The following is a 19,750-nucleotide window of genomic DNA, read 5'->3' on the forward strand; positions in this document are numbered from 1 at the left end:
AAATGCTTTTATATGCTTTGAAAGCGAATTTCACTCTTTCTGGGTTATCCCTTCACTACCAGCTGATTTGTCACGTTTCTGCAAAACAATTTATATGTAAATATGTCTGCTCTCTATAGCACCCAGCGCTCTCGGTTGGCCTCTGATTGGCATTAGATTTTGATGGACAGCAATTTATATAACTCTCATCTTTTTGAAATAACTTTATAGACACTATAAAAAGTTACATAAAAAGTTATTCGTGTATTTTCGTGTTTCTTTTAAAAGTTTATATTTTCTTTCACTATAATAATACATTTTCATTTTGAAAAATTGAAGACTGAAGAAAAGAGACTTTAAAATCCATTCAAAATGCTACAATTCAAAGGCAACCAGTGCTTTTAATTTATATATATTTCTTTAGTACACAGTGTGTTTATACATAAAATATCATTGTGATTATTCTGTTTATGCAATTTTACATTACTCAATTTTTATCTAACATGCTTTCTGCACTTTAAATGTAATATAGATCCCAAATTAGTGTCTTCACATTTAAAGAAATAATCATCATTCTTTAGAAAGTAGATGTATCTTTAGAAAGTGGAAAGTGCTTTAAAGAATACTCTTTAGATGGTATTTTTAACACAGATTCCCTAGGAAATAGGACAGCTGTGGAATTATACTTTTAAAGTTACAGAATTTAGAATTATTTCATTTTTTCTAGTAAGCATTTATTATTTTGTAATAAAAATAAAAATTTTGAAATTATTGTTATTGGGGAGTTAAAATGCGAAGACTTTGGAAGTTAAACATCTACCTTCCTAGTGTGGCATTTGTTTCCTATCTCTTAAAATTTTAAGAATAGTGATCATGTAAGTTAGATAATAGCTTCAGAATACTGAATAGAAATTAGTTTTCTACTCTTTAACTTACACCTGACACTACATCAGTGCATAAAAGGATGTGTCTGATTTTGTAGTCAAGGACAAATGTTGGTTTGATTTGAGTGCTGTAAGCGAAACCAGACCACAAGTTCAAACCTTGTATATTGAAGAAAGCCTCATCCTTTTCTGAAACTAATAACTTTCCAGGACTGTGAAATTGATCTTGGCCATCCTTCTTATTCATGTGAGCTCCTGGTGGTAGATAGGAAATTATGGGGGGATCTGTGCCCAAGTAACACCAGAATTAGAAAGGAAAAGCACTTCGAGGGTGAATTGAATCAACTAGACTTTTCATAGGAAGACAGTGCAGAGGGAGATGAAATAAATCATGGGAAAGCAAAGGGGTGTGCTCAGGTTTTTTTATCCCAGTCAGGGAATCCAGCTGCTTCGAAATTTTGCACTGCTACCTGTATACGTTAATTTGATATGTGTCTCTGCAACCCTTACTTACACAGGGTGAACAATTAATTCACTTAGATGGAAAATGTTGTCCCGAATGCATTTCAAGGAATGGCTATTGTGTTTATGAAGAAAGTACAGAATTTGTGAGTATTGGCCTAATAACTAGAGACTGTTAAAATTAATAATTCAAAATTAATTTAATGAGAAGGTATTACATTCTCATTTCTTTCACCTATTCATTGTTCAACAAATGTGATTTTGGACCTACTGTGTGCCAGGCACTGGGGATACAGAAGCGGACACAAAAGGCGGAGTCCGTATTCTTATGGAGCTTACATTCTAGTGTGGGGACACAGAGGACAGAGTACTGCTTAGAGGATAAAGCTGCTCAAGGGGGCTAGAGAGTAACTGGGAGGAGGGAGGTGCTCTTTTACATAAGATGATCAGGGAAGTCCTCTCATGCAGAGAAGTTTGAGCAAAACCAGAAGGAAGTGAGGGAGCAAGCCACGTGTATACCTGGGGCAGAGGGACATACCGTGAAGAGGGATCAGCAAATGAAAAAAGCCTGAAGCAGAAATGTGTTTGGCGTGTTCAAGAAACAGCAAAAAGTGAATATGGCTGGAACCGAGTGACTGAGAGGGAAAGGAGTTGGAGATGAGGTCCCGTAGGTAGCCTGGATGTCATGGTAAGGATGTTGTGTTTTACTCTGACGCAGATGGGAGCTGCTGGGGAGTTCTGAGCAGACCAGTGCTGTGATTGGCTTACTTGTGAAAGGATCATTTTGGCTGTTACATGGGCAAGTGACAGAAGGGGTCGAGACTGGAAATAGGTGGTCCAGTTAGAAGGTTTTTACACTATTGTGTTTCCCCAAAAAGAAGACCTAGCTGGACCATCAACTCTAATGTGTCTTTTGGAGCAAAAATTAATATAAGACTCAGTATTATGATATGATATGATATATGATATGATATGATATGACATGATATGATACCCGGTCTTATGTTACAGTAAAGTAAGAGTGGGTCTTATATTAATTTTTGCTCCAAAAGACGCATTAGAGCTGATGGTGCAGCTAGGTCTTCTTTTCGGGGAAACATGGTAGTCCAGAGAAAAGGGTGATGGTGGCTTGGACTAGGGAGGGAGTGGTGAAAAGTGATCAGGCTTTAGATTTATTCTGCAAAGAGAATTGAAAGGATTTTGATGGATTGGATGTGTTGTGAAAATCTATTTTCCAAGGTTTCATTTCTCCCTATGTCTACTTTTTTATTATCTATTCAAAGGGAAAAAAATTATCTTCATCTCTTTAAATTTTCTCTGTTTATTTGCCCATATTTTCCACATGGAGTTTTGGAATGTTGATAAATTAATTCACTGTGTTGTTAAAAATATTCCAGTTGATCATAGATACAGCTGTTTCATTAACCAATCAGAATAGGATTATAAAAATTAGGATTAGGTACTTTGATTTGTGAACTGATTTGTGTAGTCCCTTTTCTTCGTGATTTGGGTAGATTGCATCTGTCAATCTGCCAGTGTTCTGTATGTGCAGGGGAGGCAGTGTTGTGTAGGGTAAATGTGCAGACTCTAGGTTGAAATCCCTACTTTGCCACATACTGTGACCTTGGGCAAGTTACTTAATCCTCAACTGCAAAGTAAGGATAAAAATGGTACTTACCTCCTGGGTTTATTGATGATATGTATAAAGTATTTAGAACAGTGCCTGGCCCACAAACAAAAAACTTTAAAATGACATTATTATTGTTGTTATGCTGTTGGCATTGTTTGCTTCATAGTGATATTTCATAGTTTAGTCATCCTTATTTTCTTAAGAATTTAAGAGATTAAAGTTTCCCTGTAAATGTTGACTTTATATTTTCTCAATCATAGTATTAATTTCCCTGCTTATTTTTGGAGGTAAATTGAGCCCTGGAATTAAAAAAAAGCAAGTTGTTTTAAATTTGCACAAATCCCCATAATGCTTTTTAGTACCACACAAATTTCAAGAATTTGCCCTTACAAGCTTAGATCTCTTAACTATGAAGTCCTTCACATTCAGGGGAATTGAAGCCCACTGTTCAAGCACAGAGTGAGAATAAGAATTCAATAATATTTCCTATGTTGTCTTCACTTTAAATTGGTATGCTTTTTTTGTTTTTCGCATAGATAGATTTTATTTCTATTCATAACTAATAAATGAAGGTGTATGTTATTTTTGGAGGTATGTTATTTTTGGAGGTATGTTATTTGGGGTAAAATGGATAGTTCCTAATGAGAACATAAATAGATCAGCTTAAAGGTGTTTTTAGTGGTATGATAAACACATTTCTCTTTGTTCCTAGATATCCTCAAATGTGAGTGAAGTTAAACGTGTTCCAGTAAGTATAGATTTTTAACTTGTACATAGGTATTTATAAAATTGTTTTTAAGCAATGGTCTGCATTAACTATCCTGGGGAAATGTGATGCCTGAGTGTTTGTAATAGTCATGTTTGATGGTCATGGTCTGGGATTAATCTTAATGATACATAAGACTTTAATTCATTGAACATTTTCTCTTTTCTTTAGCTTATTTCCCTCCCATAATTGATAGTTAATACTTATACTGCTACAAGCCCCTACATAGATTCTTTCACTTTCTTGTGATAATTTTCTCCTCCTGATTTTTTCTGGCCTAGAAAACTCAGTTTAGTCGTTAGGGCAATTTCATGTACTGCAAAGCATTGAAGACAGAGCTTTTTGGGTTTGAGGAGTGTTCACTCCTCAAGCAATATGGAGTGGTTCATTCTCTCTAGGTCGTGTGCAGGACAATGTATAGTTTCCTTTCAAGGGAAAATACAAGCATGTTTTTTCAACCAAGCAAGCTTATATTAGTTAGGTTGGTGCAAAAGTAATTGCGGTTTCTGCAATTATTTTTAACCTTTTATACTGCAATTACTTTTGCACCAACCTAGTAGTTTTGGAGGTTATAGATTAAGGGGGGCCAAGAATCCAATCTGCCTTGAAATGGAAGAAAAAAAAAATCTGCTTTCTCAAGATAATATTCTTTAATAATACTAGCATTGTTGCTAAGTATTATCACATTAATTGTTTGGAATGTTTAACATCCGTTGGCTGAATAAGCCTTTTATCAAATCTTTATTTTAAAATATTCTCTTTTATTCTCTTCTGTTTTACTTCTTCATCACCCCAAAACATTCTGGTAGGAGCCTTTGTCTCTTTCCCACACTCAGGGCCACTGGGATAGTGAGCAAAAACAAAAGAAGAAAAACTGCTCTTTATAATTCACTTTGGATCCCCTGTCAAAGTACTAATGTTTATTACCATACTTTGCTTGGTGAAAAGAATATTTTAGTGTGAGACGGCCCAGTAGCTCATCTACAGCGCACTAAAAATGCACCTGCAAAACTTTCATTTTAAGAATACAATGACTCTACTGTTACTCTTATTGTAGTAACCATAAGGAAATTCAGGGCTTTAACCAGCTTTCCACTGTTATTATAAAGATTGTATTTAATGTACCTGCCAATCACTGGGTACGTAGTAATCCCCTCTGGTTTTATTCGGTGTTGTTTTTTTTGGTTTTTTTTTTTGGTTTTTTTGTTTTTGGTAAGATAGGTTGAGAAACAAGTGTTCTGTTCTTCTTGCTCTTCTTGAGTATTCTGGTAGCCCCAGGAGGCTTTCACAATTTATCTCTCTACCGGGGTTCTAAACTAAAAATAAACCAATTAAAAATAAAGAAGAAATACTATCCTTTGAAATTTAGAGCTCTTCTACTACTGTGTTACTTCAGAGTTAGGTTTGACATGGTAGTGAGCAGGAGCCTTTACCTTGTCCTGTACGGAAATTATAAATTCTCCATCAGCAAGTTGTCTTCTGAATCTCTGCACTCTGATAACAGTGTCATTCTTTACTGTGTCTTGTAGGAGGGGGAGAAGTGGGAGGATGGCCCTTGCAAGTTGTGTGAGTGCCGGGGGGCTCAGGTAACTTGCTATGAGCCCTCTTGTCCACCGTGTCCAGTGGCCACACTAGCCCAGGTGGTGAAGGGACAGTGCTGCCTAGAATGCACGTCAGGTGGGTCCATGTCAGATTTATTTCTACTGAGATATTTCACTGCCAAAAAATTCAGAGAGATCCTCTTTTTCCCTGCCTTGCTGTTTTTTTGTTTTTTTAGTTCACTGGGTTTGTGGTTTATTTGTTTCTCCTTCCTAATTTTTCTAACAAATGATGATAATTCATCTTTGTCCATGTATTTGCCAAACTCAACTGATTATGAGTATGTGACCTTGGGCAAGTCATTGACTCTCTCTAAAGCTGAATTTTCTTGATGATAAAATGTGCCTTATCTACCTTACAAAATTGTTGTGAAAATCAAATAACATAATGTATTTGAAAATTTGTAAAAGCAAATATATGTGTTAGTTCTGTTTCATTTTTGAAGATACAAGAACAATTTCTGAAACTTTGGTATGGGTGTCCTTTTTTCTTAAGGTGAGCTATTAAACAGATGGTTCCTTTTGGAGTTCTCAGATGGGCTTTTGAAGTTTAAAGACTCATTAATTTCTTCCAAAAGAAAATTTTATCTACTTGTTCTGCAACCCTACTTTCAAATCACCTGGGGTTGAATTAGTTCCAGTTAATAATTGTTGGCAAGCACTTGAGTTACTCTGTCTGAGCAGTAATTTGCCTATAAGCTTAGTCTCTCAGAGAAGTGGCATTTTCTTCCATTCATATTTCATAATTAATTGTTTTCATCCGTGGGTTGTAATTTTTCATATTGGCAGTTGCTGTTGTTGCACTCAACTTATTTTGGCTAATCACAGTGTTTCTGTGAAGAGTTTATCACGGGAAAAGCAAAGCAACATTATGGTTTAATTATGTTACCTTCTCCAAAGTGGCTCTCTGGGCTTTCCAACACAAATATTTAGCACATTATAATGTACCATACCTTGAAAATCAGGTTCTTGACAGCCTCAAAATCTGAAAGAAGTTCTTTGCTGACAATTACCTCTAAATTCAGTGATAATTCCAATTTCTGAAAATGAGATTTGAAATCTTAGAGGAAAAGAAGAAAACTAGCTGTATTTTTTTTTAAAGAAAATAACGGTTTTTAAAACTTGTAGGTTTTATGTCTTATTTTGCGTGTACATCGAAGCCTTAAGAAGGGCCTCTGAAAAATCATAAATTATTGAATCTGTTTAAATTGTATATTGTGGAGCTAGTCATTCCTGTTTCGAGAGGCATTCTAGCAGATGGGAGCATTAATAGGCCTCGTTCAGTAATGTTTTTAGCATCTTCAATTTTGGGCTACGGGGGACTGATAGTATTTCAGATAAGGAGAGATTCTTGGCACTCTTGCATTGAAATCATTTTTTTCTGTTTGGGGGCCCTTTTTCATACCTAAGTTTCAGCATTTTCTATTCTTCGTATTCGGCATAGATCCATATACCATGTAAATTCTTTTTTCGAAGGATGTAAGAGAAGTCATATGATCTTTGCTGAGTTTTCCTCTTCTTTGTCTCTGACTGTAGTTCATTGCCACCCAGACTGCTTGACCTGCTCTCAGTCTCCTGACCACTGTGATCTCTGCCAGGACCCCACCAAGTTGCTGCGGAATGGACAGTGTGTGCACAGCTGTGGTCCGGGATTTTACCAAGCTGGTACTCTCTGTTTAGGTATGGCTCCAGACAGAACGCCCAGAGGTGGACTGAGGCTGACTATTGTCAAGGATGGGTCATGAATGCAGGAAATGCCCAACTTCCAAAAACCATTAGAAGATAGGAACGTCACCCATAGGTGACTTAACTTCTTTACCTGCAGGTCTCTTGCTTCTAACATTTTACAGGTGTTTTGATGCTTACTGAGAGACAGATGATGAGGAGGGCAGATGCTTGCTTGCTAGGTAGTCATAGCTGGATTATTTTTTATTTTTGAAGACTTTCAAGGATAGCGATATCATCAGGATGCTTGGTGTCATTTATTAAAACACTCAGTTAATCCAAGGTAGAACTTTAGAATTGACGTGGACCTTCGAAATCACTTACTGGAGTTTTCTCATTTTGCAAATGGGGAACCTGTGGGACAGAGAATTAACTGGCTTGCTCAGCATCATACAGATAATTGGTGATGGAGATTGTCTCTTGTGGGTTACCAAAGAATCCAGGATGGATTTATGTGCCTTTTAGAATTGATTTAGAATACATCTGAGAAGGAGGACTTACCTGAGAAAATTTGGCTTGGGTGAGGCTGAATCGTAGTTACTTTTCTCCCTAGCTCTGACACATGGGGTTAATTATCCATTTAAAATGTGAAGTTTCATATCCTGGCAGTAAGCATTTAACCTCTCTGTGTCTCAGTATTCCTGTCTGTAAAGTGGGGTAATACTGGTCCTTTCTTCAAAAAGATCTTGTAAGGATTCAGGTCTGTCAATACATGTACAGTGCTTAGAATAGTGTGTACGATATAGTCAGGGTTCAGTAAAGGTTACTGCTTTTATTACTTTTGTAATTATTCACTTCTTCCTTTTTTCTGTCCTGATTCACAATCTTCAGCCTTTTTGAAGGATATTTCTATCTCTGCCATAGGTTGTGGAGGAAAAGAGGCAAGGAATGCTTTTGTAAAATGGTTGAGTGAGAAAGATATTAGGGGCTACTGGATAAGAAGACAAGAACGCAGCCCCCTGAGCTAAACTCCCTGGCTTCAAATGCCAGCTTCATGTGACCTTGGGCAAGTTACTTAACCTCTGTGAGCTTGTTCCTCATCTGTCAGATTGGGGTTAACAATGCCTACCCCATAGGGTTGTTGTGAAGATTAAATGCATTCATATGGGTAAAGCACTTTGTACAGTGCCTGGTATGAAATAGTGTGCTATGTAAATGAAGGCTGAGTTATTTTCCTGCCTTTCTTGTTCTCTGTGATCCCAGAGCCTCTGGTTGGGCTATGGAGCAATCGGCACTGGGGTCATGTCTTTGAGCTAATCAGAGCTTCCCTTTCTCTCTCTCTCCCAACCTTGTCTGGAGCCAGCCTGCCAGCCTCAGTGCTCCACGTGTACCAGTGGGCTGGAGTGCTCCTCCTGCCAGCCTCCCCTGTTGGTGCAGCACGGACAGTGTGTGTCCACCTGTAGGGACGGCTTCTATGAAGATCGCCACTCCTGTGCAGGTAATCACTGGCCAGGCCAACAGCTGGGTGGGCCACTCCCTACCCTCAAGCTAGGAGTTATAAACAGCTTTTCAAGTAAGAGAAGAAATTCTGAATGAGCCTCCTGATGGGATGAGAACAGTGGATGACAGAAATGGCACATGCTGTTTTTATAATCTTACTAGTGCTTTAGTGTTGTGCATGTGAGATATTTCTGTAAGTCCTGTGAACATCCGGGGACACTGAGATAGTATTTAATTAACCCCATACTTTTGGTTCAGGATTGTCATTATGTTATAGGTTAGATTCCTTAATAGTATAAATATACAGGGCATGAATGAACATGAAAGGGAAAATACATCTATATATTTTTTAAACTTTATTTCCACATAAAGAGAGGGAGAAACAGAAACAAGAAAGTGACATCATAGTAATGAACTTGGACCAAAAAAAAAAAAAAAAAAAAAGGGTAGGCATTTAAATTTACTATATTATCTATATATTTTAGTAGTTTTATATGCCTACATTTATTTTTAATTAAGATCTAGTGGAAATTCTTAATATTGTAACAGTGTCTGGAGGTGGCAGTGTTCTTAATATAATTTAGTTATTTATATTTGACCATTTTTTCAGTAGTGATTATAATCAGGGGTGTATGTAAAAAGGTAAATGTATAAAGCATTTTTTCAATGCAGAAATGGGTGAAGGGGATAATGGTGACAGAAAAGACGAGGGGCAGGGTCCTAAGTTTGTCTTCCCGAAGAGCTAGGGAATTAGATGTGCCCAGAAGCTGAGGCAATGCAAAGGTCCTATGTGGAGGAACCTGTTGGCCCTCTTATTCCAGGTCATGGTCAGAAGCAGAGTCCACGGGATTATAGAAACCATCTCACAAAAACACACTGGCATGTACTGTGTACACCGTGCAGATATGAGGGTAACGGAGCCTGCCCTGTGGCTGGTCTCACTATAGAATATGGAAGGCACGCTAGCTTCGGAGCTTGGATTGAGGGCTCTGTGAGGACTACAGGGATATCTGCTGCATCTCTGTATCCCCAACATCAAGGGCTGCACAAGGGCTCGGCATTTGTTGAACAAGTGTTTGATGAATGAAGCAATGTACTACGCCTTTGTGATCCTTGAAAGACCAGTGTTTCAATAGAAGTTTCAGCTATAAAAGAGAAGAGCATCCTTAATGTTTATTACTTATTATGTTCTATTTGGATGGTTGTTTTAGAACAGACTCAAAGTGGCCACATACAAATGGCTTCGGACAATTTCGGTAAACTGCCGAAATTTCAATTTGATGAAATTGTTGAATGCATTCTTTACACCTGTCTTCTGTCCCACCAAAGAGCCCTCCTGCTAGCACTCCTGTGACAGATTTGCCTTTAAAAGGGAATTCATTTCCCTTAGGTTTTATTCCTCCCTCTATACACCCCTATCCCCTGCCACACATCGCATGTACATATTTACTCTTTTCTTGCTTTTCTGTTTCTTTTGTGGCGGGGGCATTTCCCTGTCCCCCATGCCCAGTGTTTTAATTGGTGGTGTCAAGGCCGTTTTTAGGGCCCTTCGGAATGGGTGATGTTTCATTTGATTACTGGTTTATGTAGCCGACTGCTTCCGCATTCCATCCACATTCCCACACCCAAAGGCCTCTTGGAGAGAGTTGCTGGGAAAATTTGTTCCTGCTCCCTCCAGGGAATTAAACCAATTTGCTTTAGTTCAGCCTGGTTGCATTTTTATGCATAAAATGGTAAGAAAGAAGAGAACAAGAGGAGACAGAGAAAAGGAGAGCGTGGTCTTAAAAATTAAAGCTAAACTTGTGATCGATTTCCGTATACTGTCTCCACGCTGAGACTACCCAAATAATTTTTCCAAATAAGATCTCTGATTATTGGAATTTTTTGCTATATTCCTGATTGCACCATTTTTGATGACTTTTCCCCATGGACCTTGGAAGGTGGTCAGTGCTCTTACAATATGTGCTAAACTTCTCCAAAAGAAGCCTGCTACTCTGCAGTAACAACAGGTTTTTTTCTGGATTGACTCCTCTTGGCAGAATCATTTATGTTATGACTAGCACAGTTCACCACTTTATTGACCCATCAAAACCAAGAGAAAATGACCACTGTTGAGGAAACCTATTACCAGAAATTACCTGATTAATATTCATGCTCACTATGTTGGACCTAGACAGAGTGAAAAATGTGGGGCAGGGCCAAGTGGCACATCAACACGGCTCTTCAACAAGAGTTTGAGCCGGTAATCCAGAGAGGAGTGAAAGAAGACACAGTTCTGCCAGAGAATCGTATCCTTAGGGGCCTTTATCATTTTCCCTCTCTCTTGGGTTTGTGGCATACACACATATACATACATACATCTGCACACAGACATGCATGTATGTGTGCGTAATTAATATTATTGTTCTTGTGCTTGGCTAAACTGAATAATGTTGTACATATAGACCACATCATGCACACCCCACCAGTCCCTGCTTTGCTTCCCCTGCCTTCCCCAACCTTGGAGTTTGATCACTTTACCTTAAGGCTCAGCACCACCCAATTTTTATACGAATCTCAATTGGAGACAGGCAGTATGTAAGTTGCCTCTCACCCACAGCAGGTAGGGCCAAGTTGTAATTACCCTTTTACTGCTCCCAACTCACCTTTTAGGCTTGGCATCCAGGCTTCTGCCTTAACCCTTAGGCTTCTTTTGCTGCCAGCGGGGATCTGGTCCAACATCTCTGTTGTCTATCCTGTCCCACTCTTCTTGACCCCATGGACATCAGGTCCCAGGACTGGGATTCTACCTTGGCTCCTGCCATCTTGTCCTATTGTGACCCATTTCCAGAAATTAATAGCCCAACTCTTAATCACCACCACCCCCCCCCAGCCCTATGGCCAGGCTTCACCATTGTATTGATGCTCCTTGCCCCACCCCCCATGACACCACATAACTTTGTATCCTTCCTGCATGGCTCTTGGGTCCTGGCTGTATTATATTCTATCAAAGTGGTGGTTCCATTGCCTCTTCTTAGAAAACCTGGTGTTACATGTAAATCTGGATCCAGACTGAGCTTGCCATGTCCTGAGGATATTCTTTCTTTCTTGTCTTGCTCCTCTTTTCAATCATCCTCTGTTTTACTCTAGTGGGACCATTGAACTGTGCACACAATTCTTAGATATAAGTGCCCATACGAAGAAAAGTGAAAATAACCAAACTAACACATATCATACAAGATTAGTTTAAAATAAATAACTCAAAAACTGTAGACTTTGAGTAGAGAAAGAGTAGAATTTAGTCCATTTTCATGTGTGTATCAATGTGTGTTTTGTCTCCTTAAAATGTCCATTGTTCACAAAGACCTAAGGATGGGGCTGTGTGTACCCCATGGCAAGCGCCGCCTTCATTCTGCAGACCCAGAGATGGGGGTGGGGTGGGGTGGGGAGTGTGCTTACGAGCATAGGCTTGGGGGCCAGACCTCCTGGATTTCAGTCTTGGCTCTGTCACTTCAAACAGCATATTCTTTAACTCGTGCTTCAGTTGCCTCCCGGGTAAAGCAGAGACAATAACACCTGCCACAGAGCATTGTTGTGAGGATTAGATGAGTAAATTCACCCAAGTCCTTTAGGATGGTGCCTGGTACCTAGTAAGCCCTGCATATAGGTTAGGAGACTTGGATTTCTGCTTTCCACTGTCCTTCCCTCTTTCCTTTCTTTCACTGCTCCATTCATTCTCTTTTGACCACTGCTGCAGGTCCTGAGGATATGACGATAAATAAGATTCTGTCTTTACCTATAGTGAGCTTGCAATCAAGGCAGGGTTAGCTGCTGCTTTCAGGGACACACGAAAAAATAAAAACCCAAAGACCTGTGCAAGTGATTTTATATCTGATTGCTGTGTGGTTATAGATTTTGAAACTTAAAGAATAAAACAATTGAACTCTACCACTTAATTGCTATAGGTCTTTGAGCAAGTCATTTAATCTCTTTGAGACTCCATTTTCTCAACCATAAAATGGGGATGATATTATCTACTTCAAATCATCATTATGAAAAGATGTTTGAAAATGTAAATATGTTCTGCCTGGTACACAGTGTATGTTGGACAACAAAAGGAGTTATTGCCATGATCAGATTCATTCCTTTATTCTCCAATTTATCGGAATGAAAACCAAATAGCTTGCATTAAGGAACAAAGAGTCATGCCATTGCTCTCTGCTTTAAAATAAAATCTATGGTTATATGTTATAGAGAAGTAAATATAATATAGAGAACAGTTCACTGTATTCATCACGTTAAAATCCTTTTAGTTTCTTTAAATCCTCAGATTAAATTATGAGAATCTTTAAATTTGTTTCTTAGCCATTGTTATGGTATTTAGAGGGGAAACATTAAGAAAACCTGTAAAAGTTACATATAGGATGCTGACCTACTGTGGTTTGAACAGAGGACATTCTAAAGTTAATTATTTGTTGGAACTATGTTTGACTAGAGTAGCCCAATCATTTGTGGAAATGAAGCACTAACCAGCTGGAGCTGCCAGGTCCAAAGCAGTAAAGACCTAATGGTCCTTGGCATTATGTCCCAGCATGTGGGTTCCTCCAGCCTCGCTGTGTCCAGGGTGGACCTTCTGGGAAATACATTTATGAAACTGTTTTTCTGAAATCTTCAAGAAGACTGGAGCCCTCCTTGTTCTGTTGGGATAGTCATTGTCAAGCTGGTATTGTCCAGGGTGCACCCCCCCAACCCCACAGAATTAAGGGACTAGTCCCAATGTCATTGTCAGATCACATATTCTTTTTGGAGGCCCAACACATCCTACTGCTTGGCCTTCATTCATTTTGTTCCGCTCTTCAAATCCCATGCCTTGTCAAACCTTCTCTGGCATTCTAGAGCAATTATGGTCTCTCTCTTAATTGCTAAATATCTTGTAAAGGGGACTTATTGCGTCACGTGATATTCCTATCTCCTCCATTCTGTTCATGCAATGAATATTTGTTGAACCTTTTCTATGTACCGGGCACCGGGAATATAGAAATGAGCCAACAGAGAGCTGTGGTTAAGGAACTTACTTTCTCAATGGAAGGAGAGTGTCAGTAAACAAACAAATAAGATAATTTTAGATAGTTACCGCTCTATGAATTCACTACGATCAGTGCTATAAAGACGATTTTGAAAGCTTTGTTATAGGAAGTAACTGATTATTGAGGCGGGGACAGGTCTTGTATTTCTGAATTCCCCACGTTGCTAAGCACATATAAGACGCTCTGGAATAATTTTTGATTGAAAAACAGTGTGATAAACCATTGCACGAAGGAAAAAGGACAGGAATGTACAGACATGCCTAGACTCTGGCGTACAGGTAACTTGTCTTCCATTTAGCTTCTATTATTTACTCCCTGTCAGCAATTTCCAGCTAGGTGTGACCTCAGGAAAATTATAGAGTCTCTATTTTTCCCATTCCCCCTTTTCTTCCCTTCTTTTCCCTCTTTAGAGTGCCTTACCAGTGCTGGAAGGGTGACTATTTAAAACAAACAAACAAACAAACAAACTGTCATTGGAACTTGGGGAGTGTCTGTGGACTGTTTTAAGCAATTCAGAAGGGAGCACAAGAGGATTGCCCTCCTAAAATGTACACTTCTTAAGTAAACTGGACCCTGGGAACCAGCTGACAGTGGCTTTCCAAATCCCCTCTTTTTTTTGGACATTCAGTAAAGGATACATGGAGAGAAGAAGGAGAAAGCAGCTGGTGGTGTTTTGCCTGGGACCTTTCCTGTAGCAGGAACTGGCAATGTTTGGCATTTGTCTGTACTGCTTATAGACCCTGGCTGTGTATGCCAAAAGACAAATGGCAGAACAAAAGGATTGCATACCAGGAGAGAAAGCCTGCCACAAATGCAAGGGAGTTTATCTTCTAGACAGGTCCCATTCTTCCTGACAAATCTGAACCCCCAAATATTTCAGTCATGGATTACAAACTAGTGACAAGTCTCCTGGCTTTCTGCCCAGTTCCTAAGGTTCTCAGGTATTTTAGCTAGACTATATGGCGTGCATTCTTTTTCTCTCTTCTCCATTTCCCTACTGCAACACTCTCGCTATTCCACCCTCCCCTTCCTTTTTGTGCTGCTCACAGAACACACAGCACCTCCAAGTTATCGCTGCCCAGATCTGAGCAGGATATGCTAGAGAAGCCAGGAAGTCTGAGAACTCAGCCCATCAAAAGCTTGGTTTTGGTTGGTGGTCCCTACTTGGCTCTTCAATTTCTATAGACAAATAGATTCAAGGTATTACTGGAGAAATCAATAGCCATTTAATTAACAGGGGCTAGGGAAAAACCCAGGGAGTCCCTAGCAGCTGTGGATTGCCAGTGGTCACAGTAGACAAATGGAATCTGAGGATTCCATTTGGCTCATCAAGCTAAGCCTAGGAGGTCACTGTATTGGAAGTTTTGGGGGTGTACTTGTGTTATAGATTTAGGAGTATAGGTAGAGGGGTAGGACATAGAAAGAATAAGAATATTCCTGGTGAGCTGGCGTACCTGCCTTTATCATCTGACTTGCATACCAATGAAAAGTTAGTGTGTTGTAAATCTCTGTCCATGTGGAACTGCCAAAAACCTCCATAAGCTGGGAAGTCTTGCCTTCCGTTCAATCTCTGTGTTTACAGAAGACCCTACTAAAAATTCAAATATGTTACCCAAGACGCATAAATCATTCAACTGTGTTACAGATGTGGTTAATAGATTAAGTAGCTATTTATCCAGCATGTGCCTTAGGGAAAAGGACTACAGGCTTTTTTTTCCCCTCTTTAGTAATTTTTTTTCCCATAAGTACCAAATGAATTCATGTTTATTCCAAAAATTAATTTGATGAAGTTAGTGAAATTCAAGGCACAATAAAAAAATCAATGGAAATCTCTAACTCGAGCGCTCCTAAATCACTACTGTTAGTGTTCTGGTGACAGTCTTCCTAATTTCTGAATCGGTGTGTGTGTGTGTGTGTGTGTGTGTGTGTGTGTGTGTGTGTGTGTGTGTTGTGTACACAGCCATACATACACACATTTATTTTTTCAAAAATCAAATCACACTCTGTATATAGTTTTATTGCCTACTTTCCCCCTTGTTATTTATTGTTCTTCTACAACATCTTTTTTGTTGTATAACTTCCCATCAGTGGCTATGCAAGACTTTATTCAGCACATCTTCTATTGCTTGATGTTTCTTCCTAATTTTCCATTATCATAAATAACCATGATGTCAAAAACATTTTTAAGAGAAATTGTGGTAAATATATTTGATTAGGGTAAATTCTTAGACATGTGATTTATGGGTCCAAGAGTGTATATGTACATTTTGAAGTATTGACACATATTAATATATTATTCTGTTTTCAAAAAGTTGTAATTTGCACTCCTACTAGAAACGTATGAGAGTGTCTACTTCCTACCACCTTGGTCAACGCTAGGTATGATTCTTCTTAAGTTTGTCGATTTGCTTGATGTAAAATGGAATCTTGTTTAATTTCTTTCTTTTATTATTTTTTGGGATTTATGTGAAGATAGTTGAGTTAATCATACTTATCAGTTCATGGCCCATTTTTCATCATTTGCCTGGGCCAGGCTGTTCTCTTGATTATCTGTCTGTGCCTCTACCTATCTATCTATTCCTTTTGTTCCCCTTAACCTATGCCCATTTCCTTTCTCCTCAGGTCCCCACTTAAGTAACTATTCTGATGCAATTTAATGTGTAAATTTAATGTGTATTTTTGTATGTATGTGCTCTTATTGCTTTGTATGCATTTTAAATATTCATAAGTATTACTGGGTGGATATTTCATTCTTTTTCTGTTTTTATTCTCAAGACTATTTTTTAAGCAGTTTTAGGTTCATAGTAAAATCTAAAGGAAAGTATAGAGATTTCGCATAATGCCCCTGTCCTCGACACATGCATAGCCTCCCCCATTATCAACACCCCTCACCAAAGTGTTACCTTTGTTACAATCAATGAACCATTCTTTTGGTTTTTTCCCTCTCTACGCACTATTTCTAAGATACATGCTTATTGCTATGTGTATGTCTAATCCAGGGCATCTAGTTGCTGCTCTCCTGCTTAATTTGCTTTTCTCTGGCTGTTCATGAAGCTGAAGATTTTTTCCATGTGTTTGTATTTTTTCTACTATGAATTCCCTTAAGTCCACGTGGTTTTTCAGAATGTATGGAGACCAGGCATCTCTATCTCAAGGTGCCAAGGCATCAGTTAACACAGGGAGGCAGGTGGAGGGCAGAGACCCAGCCTGGTAGGGAACAGAAGATTGGAGTGAAAGGATCAAAAATGATGCTTACTCAGGTGAGCGTCTCCTTTTAAACGTGTCTGGCATTTGCACTTAGAAAGGAGCCTGGATTTCTTGTGGGGCTGTGATGGGGGCCGGGGAGAGCAGTCTCCCCAGCACCCAGGCTCTCACCGCGCTGTTTTCAGTTACTTTCCAAAGCGCTTTTGTCGATATTTTGTAAAGATTGCAAAGAAAGAGCTTTAGAGTGTGAGGCTTCTGGAAAAGATGGAGCCCCTTTTTGTAACTGCTGGAACAATCTGTGAGGACTCTGTTACTTCCTTTCACTCCCTTTCTATATCAACTTACGTGTACATTTCCCATAGTCTTTTCTATCCTTTCCTCCTCGGTCTATGTTGCACTCTGATTTGCCCCCTTTTTAATTACTTTGCTTACCATGCCAGTTGAAACAAGATTTACTGGATTTCCCAGGGTACACCACTCACATGACCACTACAACACTCTCTGCTTTCTCCAATATGCCATCTCACCATATCCCCATGAATGAGGTACAACATATACAGTTAACCCTTGGACAACACAGTTTTGAAATGTGGATTGTTTTTAAATAAATAGTCGGTCCATGGTATCCCCAAATTTTGCATCTGCAGATTCAACTAACCACCAATCAAAAACAGTATTTTTCATCTAAGGTTAAGAGTCTGAGGATGCTGAGGGCTGACTATATGCATTGTTCCACGCCATTTTATGTAGGGGACTTGAGCATCCTCCGATTTTGGTATCTGTATGGGTCCTGGAACCAATCCCCCATGGATACTGAGGGATGAATTAAGTTTTGGGCGAGTTGAAAGTTATACCTGGATTGTTCACACGTCAGCTGTATTACTATTCCCACTTTACAGATTAGGAAAGCAAAGGAGAGTGAAGTTGAGTTTAAGGTAGAAAAAATTTCCATCCAATGAGAGCTTCTTATGGGAAATTGACCCACTCTCCCCTGATAATACTTTAAAACTTTGCAAGTACTTCTTGGTCATTTGTGAGATGAGAACGAAAGCTAGCAATTGCCACAAAATGGATAAGGAACAGGAGGAAGGAATTTGACTTGTGTATGGGTGCCTGCTGGTCCCTGGAATTTGGGCTGTTTCTGTGTAGTTACAAGTGAAAAACTTCCTGGCGGTTTGGAAACCTGAACTGCCTTCTCACTGATGACTTTAAAAGGGTCTGATGATCGAGAGTGCTGATTCTCTGGTAATGGCAGAGAAACGTATTCTGAGAGATCATGGAAGAGATGAGAAACCTAGACCCCTTCTCAGGAGGGGCAGCCTGAACTGCAGACTGAGCCCATGGGGATCTGTATCCATTGCCTGGGTCTGGGAAGGCGTCCTGGAAAATAGAAGTGGCCCATAGAAGAAGCTTATTTTAACATTTCCCTGAAAGGCCACATTTTATTCTTAGAGGAGCACAGGTTCAAAAAATTTTAAGGCAATCTTTGATTTCAAAATTATCAAGTACGAAAAGAGTTTCTTATTTTTAGAGTAAGGTTTCAATATACAGTCGCCTAAAGAAAAGTAATTTGTTCCTTTTCAGTTTGAAATGAATTACTCAGCAAGCCAACACATGTCTTGCTATGCTCCAGAAAAGTCAGGAGTTTTCCCAAATAAATTATCAACTGTAAGATAAATTATGTGAGATAAGAAGATGCCTTTCCTTTATTTGCCCTCTTTTGAAATTTGTTGCCACAAGTTTCACAATGTACAATTCAAACCCTGGGTGATCTGAAGTTTATCCCTAAGAGAAATCATGGTGAAAAGTCAGAGAGTAACCTTTTATTTTTTGTAATAACCCAAATGTAATAAAAGCCACATGTAAAATAAGAAGAGATTATCTGCAGTAGCATATGTTCAGTATTAGAATTTAGAAATCAGTTGCAAGACTCAGTGGGAGTATGTCATTATGAGAAATGACAGCTCAGAAAAAAAGAAAAGAAACGAAAGAAATGACAGCTCAGCATAGTGCTGTGTTGAAATAGAAATCCCTTCTACTGTCCTACTTGGCCGTGGAACATGGCTTTTGTCTGATATGGAAAAAACGAGAAGGCCCAGCATCACATTTGGTTACTCTGAATGGATGTAGCATAAGTGTTTATCATCATAAGCAGATCTGGATGCCAGCATTTATTAGGTAGATTTTATAGCCCCAAGTTTATCTATAGTTATATCTTCAGACTATGACCTTATGGTTAGTTGTTTCCAAGTAGAAGGTAACTGATAGGATGGATTCCCTATAGCCAATAAAAAAATTCTGTACATTCATTGAATATACATTTAATGAGGACTGACTGTGCACTGGGCCTCAGTCTGGACACTGGGGGTTTAAGATAACTAACACATGGCCCCTATTTTGGAGGTTATTGCATTCCATTGAAGGGGATCCATTTGTAGCTAAGTAATTAGTACATAGGTTATATAGCATAAGAGAGGCTTGTCCAAAGAAAGTGCTGCAGGAACCTAGAGGAAGGAAGGACCAACTTTGTTTTTCACAAGTTCAGCAAAGCTTTGCAGAAGTAGTGACAACTTAGGAAGCTTCTGCAGTGTAAACAAGATTCCAGGGGCCGGGGAAGGAGCCAGAGGCATTGCTGGCTGGGTGAATCCTGTGTGGGGCGTCCAGAACCCACAAATAGGCACCTAACACGCTTAGGGCACCCAGCTTCTTAATATTGGGGAGCATGAGATAGGCAGCCGAAGGAAGGCCTGAAGCTGTAAGTGGGGCTCAGTTTGTGATGAGCCTGTCTGCCACCCCTAAGTCTGGAGCCTCTAACCTGCTCATCCTTTGGCCCCTGTTCTAATTGGCAATGCCAGGGGTAAGATTAAAAATATTTAGCAAGCACTGTGGCACAGATAATATAGGATAGAAGGAGGGGAGACCCAAGACCCTCTCCTGTGCTAGACCTTTCATTTGTTGGAGCATGATGTCCACCATGTTCCCAGGGAGGAAGCCAG

The 19,750-nt window shown here is 39.3% G+C and overlaps 1 protein-coding gene across 1 annotated transcript in view; it reads left to right on the forward strand.

Annotated features, from left to right (window-relative positions):
* FRAS1 (Fraser extracellular matrix complex subunit 1) overlaps nt 1-19,750 on the forward strand; it is a 421,740-nt gene that overhangs the window by 191,327 nt on the left and 210,663 nt on the right. Inside the window, exons 10-14 of the mRNA XM_033106538.1 lie at nt 1,382-1,471; nt 3,668-3,703; nt 5,251-5,398; nt 6,856-6,999; nt 8,348-8,482. Coding sequence (XP_032962429.1) covers nt 1,382-1,471; nt 3,668-3,703; nt 5,251-5,398; nt 6,856-6,999; nt 8,348-8,482 — 553 coding nt within the window. The remainder of the gene's footprint in view (nt 1-1,381; nt 1,472-3,667; nt 3,704-5,250; nt 5,399-6,855; nt 7,000-8,347; nt 8,483-19,750) is intronic.

Source organism: Rhinolophus ferrumequinum, chromosome 5, assembly GCF_004115265.2.
Source record: "Rhinolophus ferrumequinum isolate MPI-CBG mRhiFer1 chromosome 5, mRhiFer1_v1.p, whole genome shotgun sequence".
NCBI lineage: Eukaryota > Metazoa > Chordata > Mammalia > Chiroptera > Rhinolophidae > Rhinolophus > Rhinolophus ferrumequinum.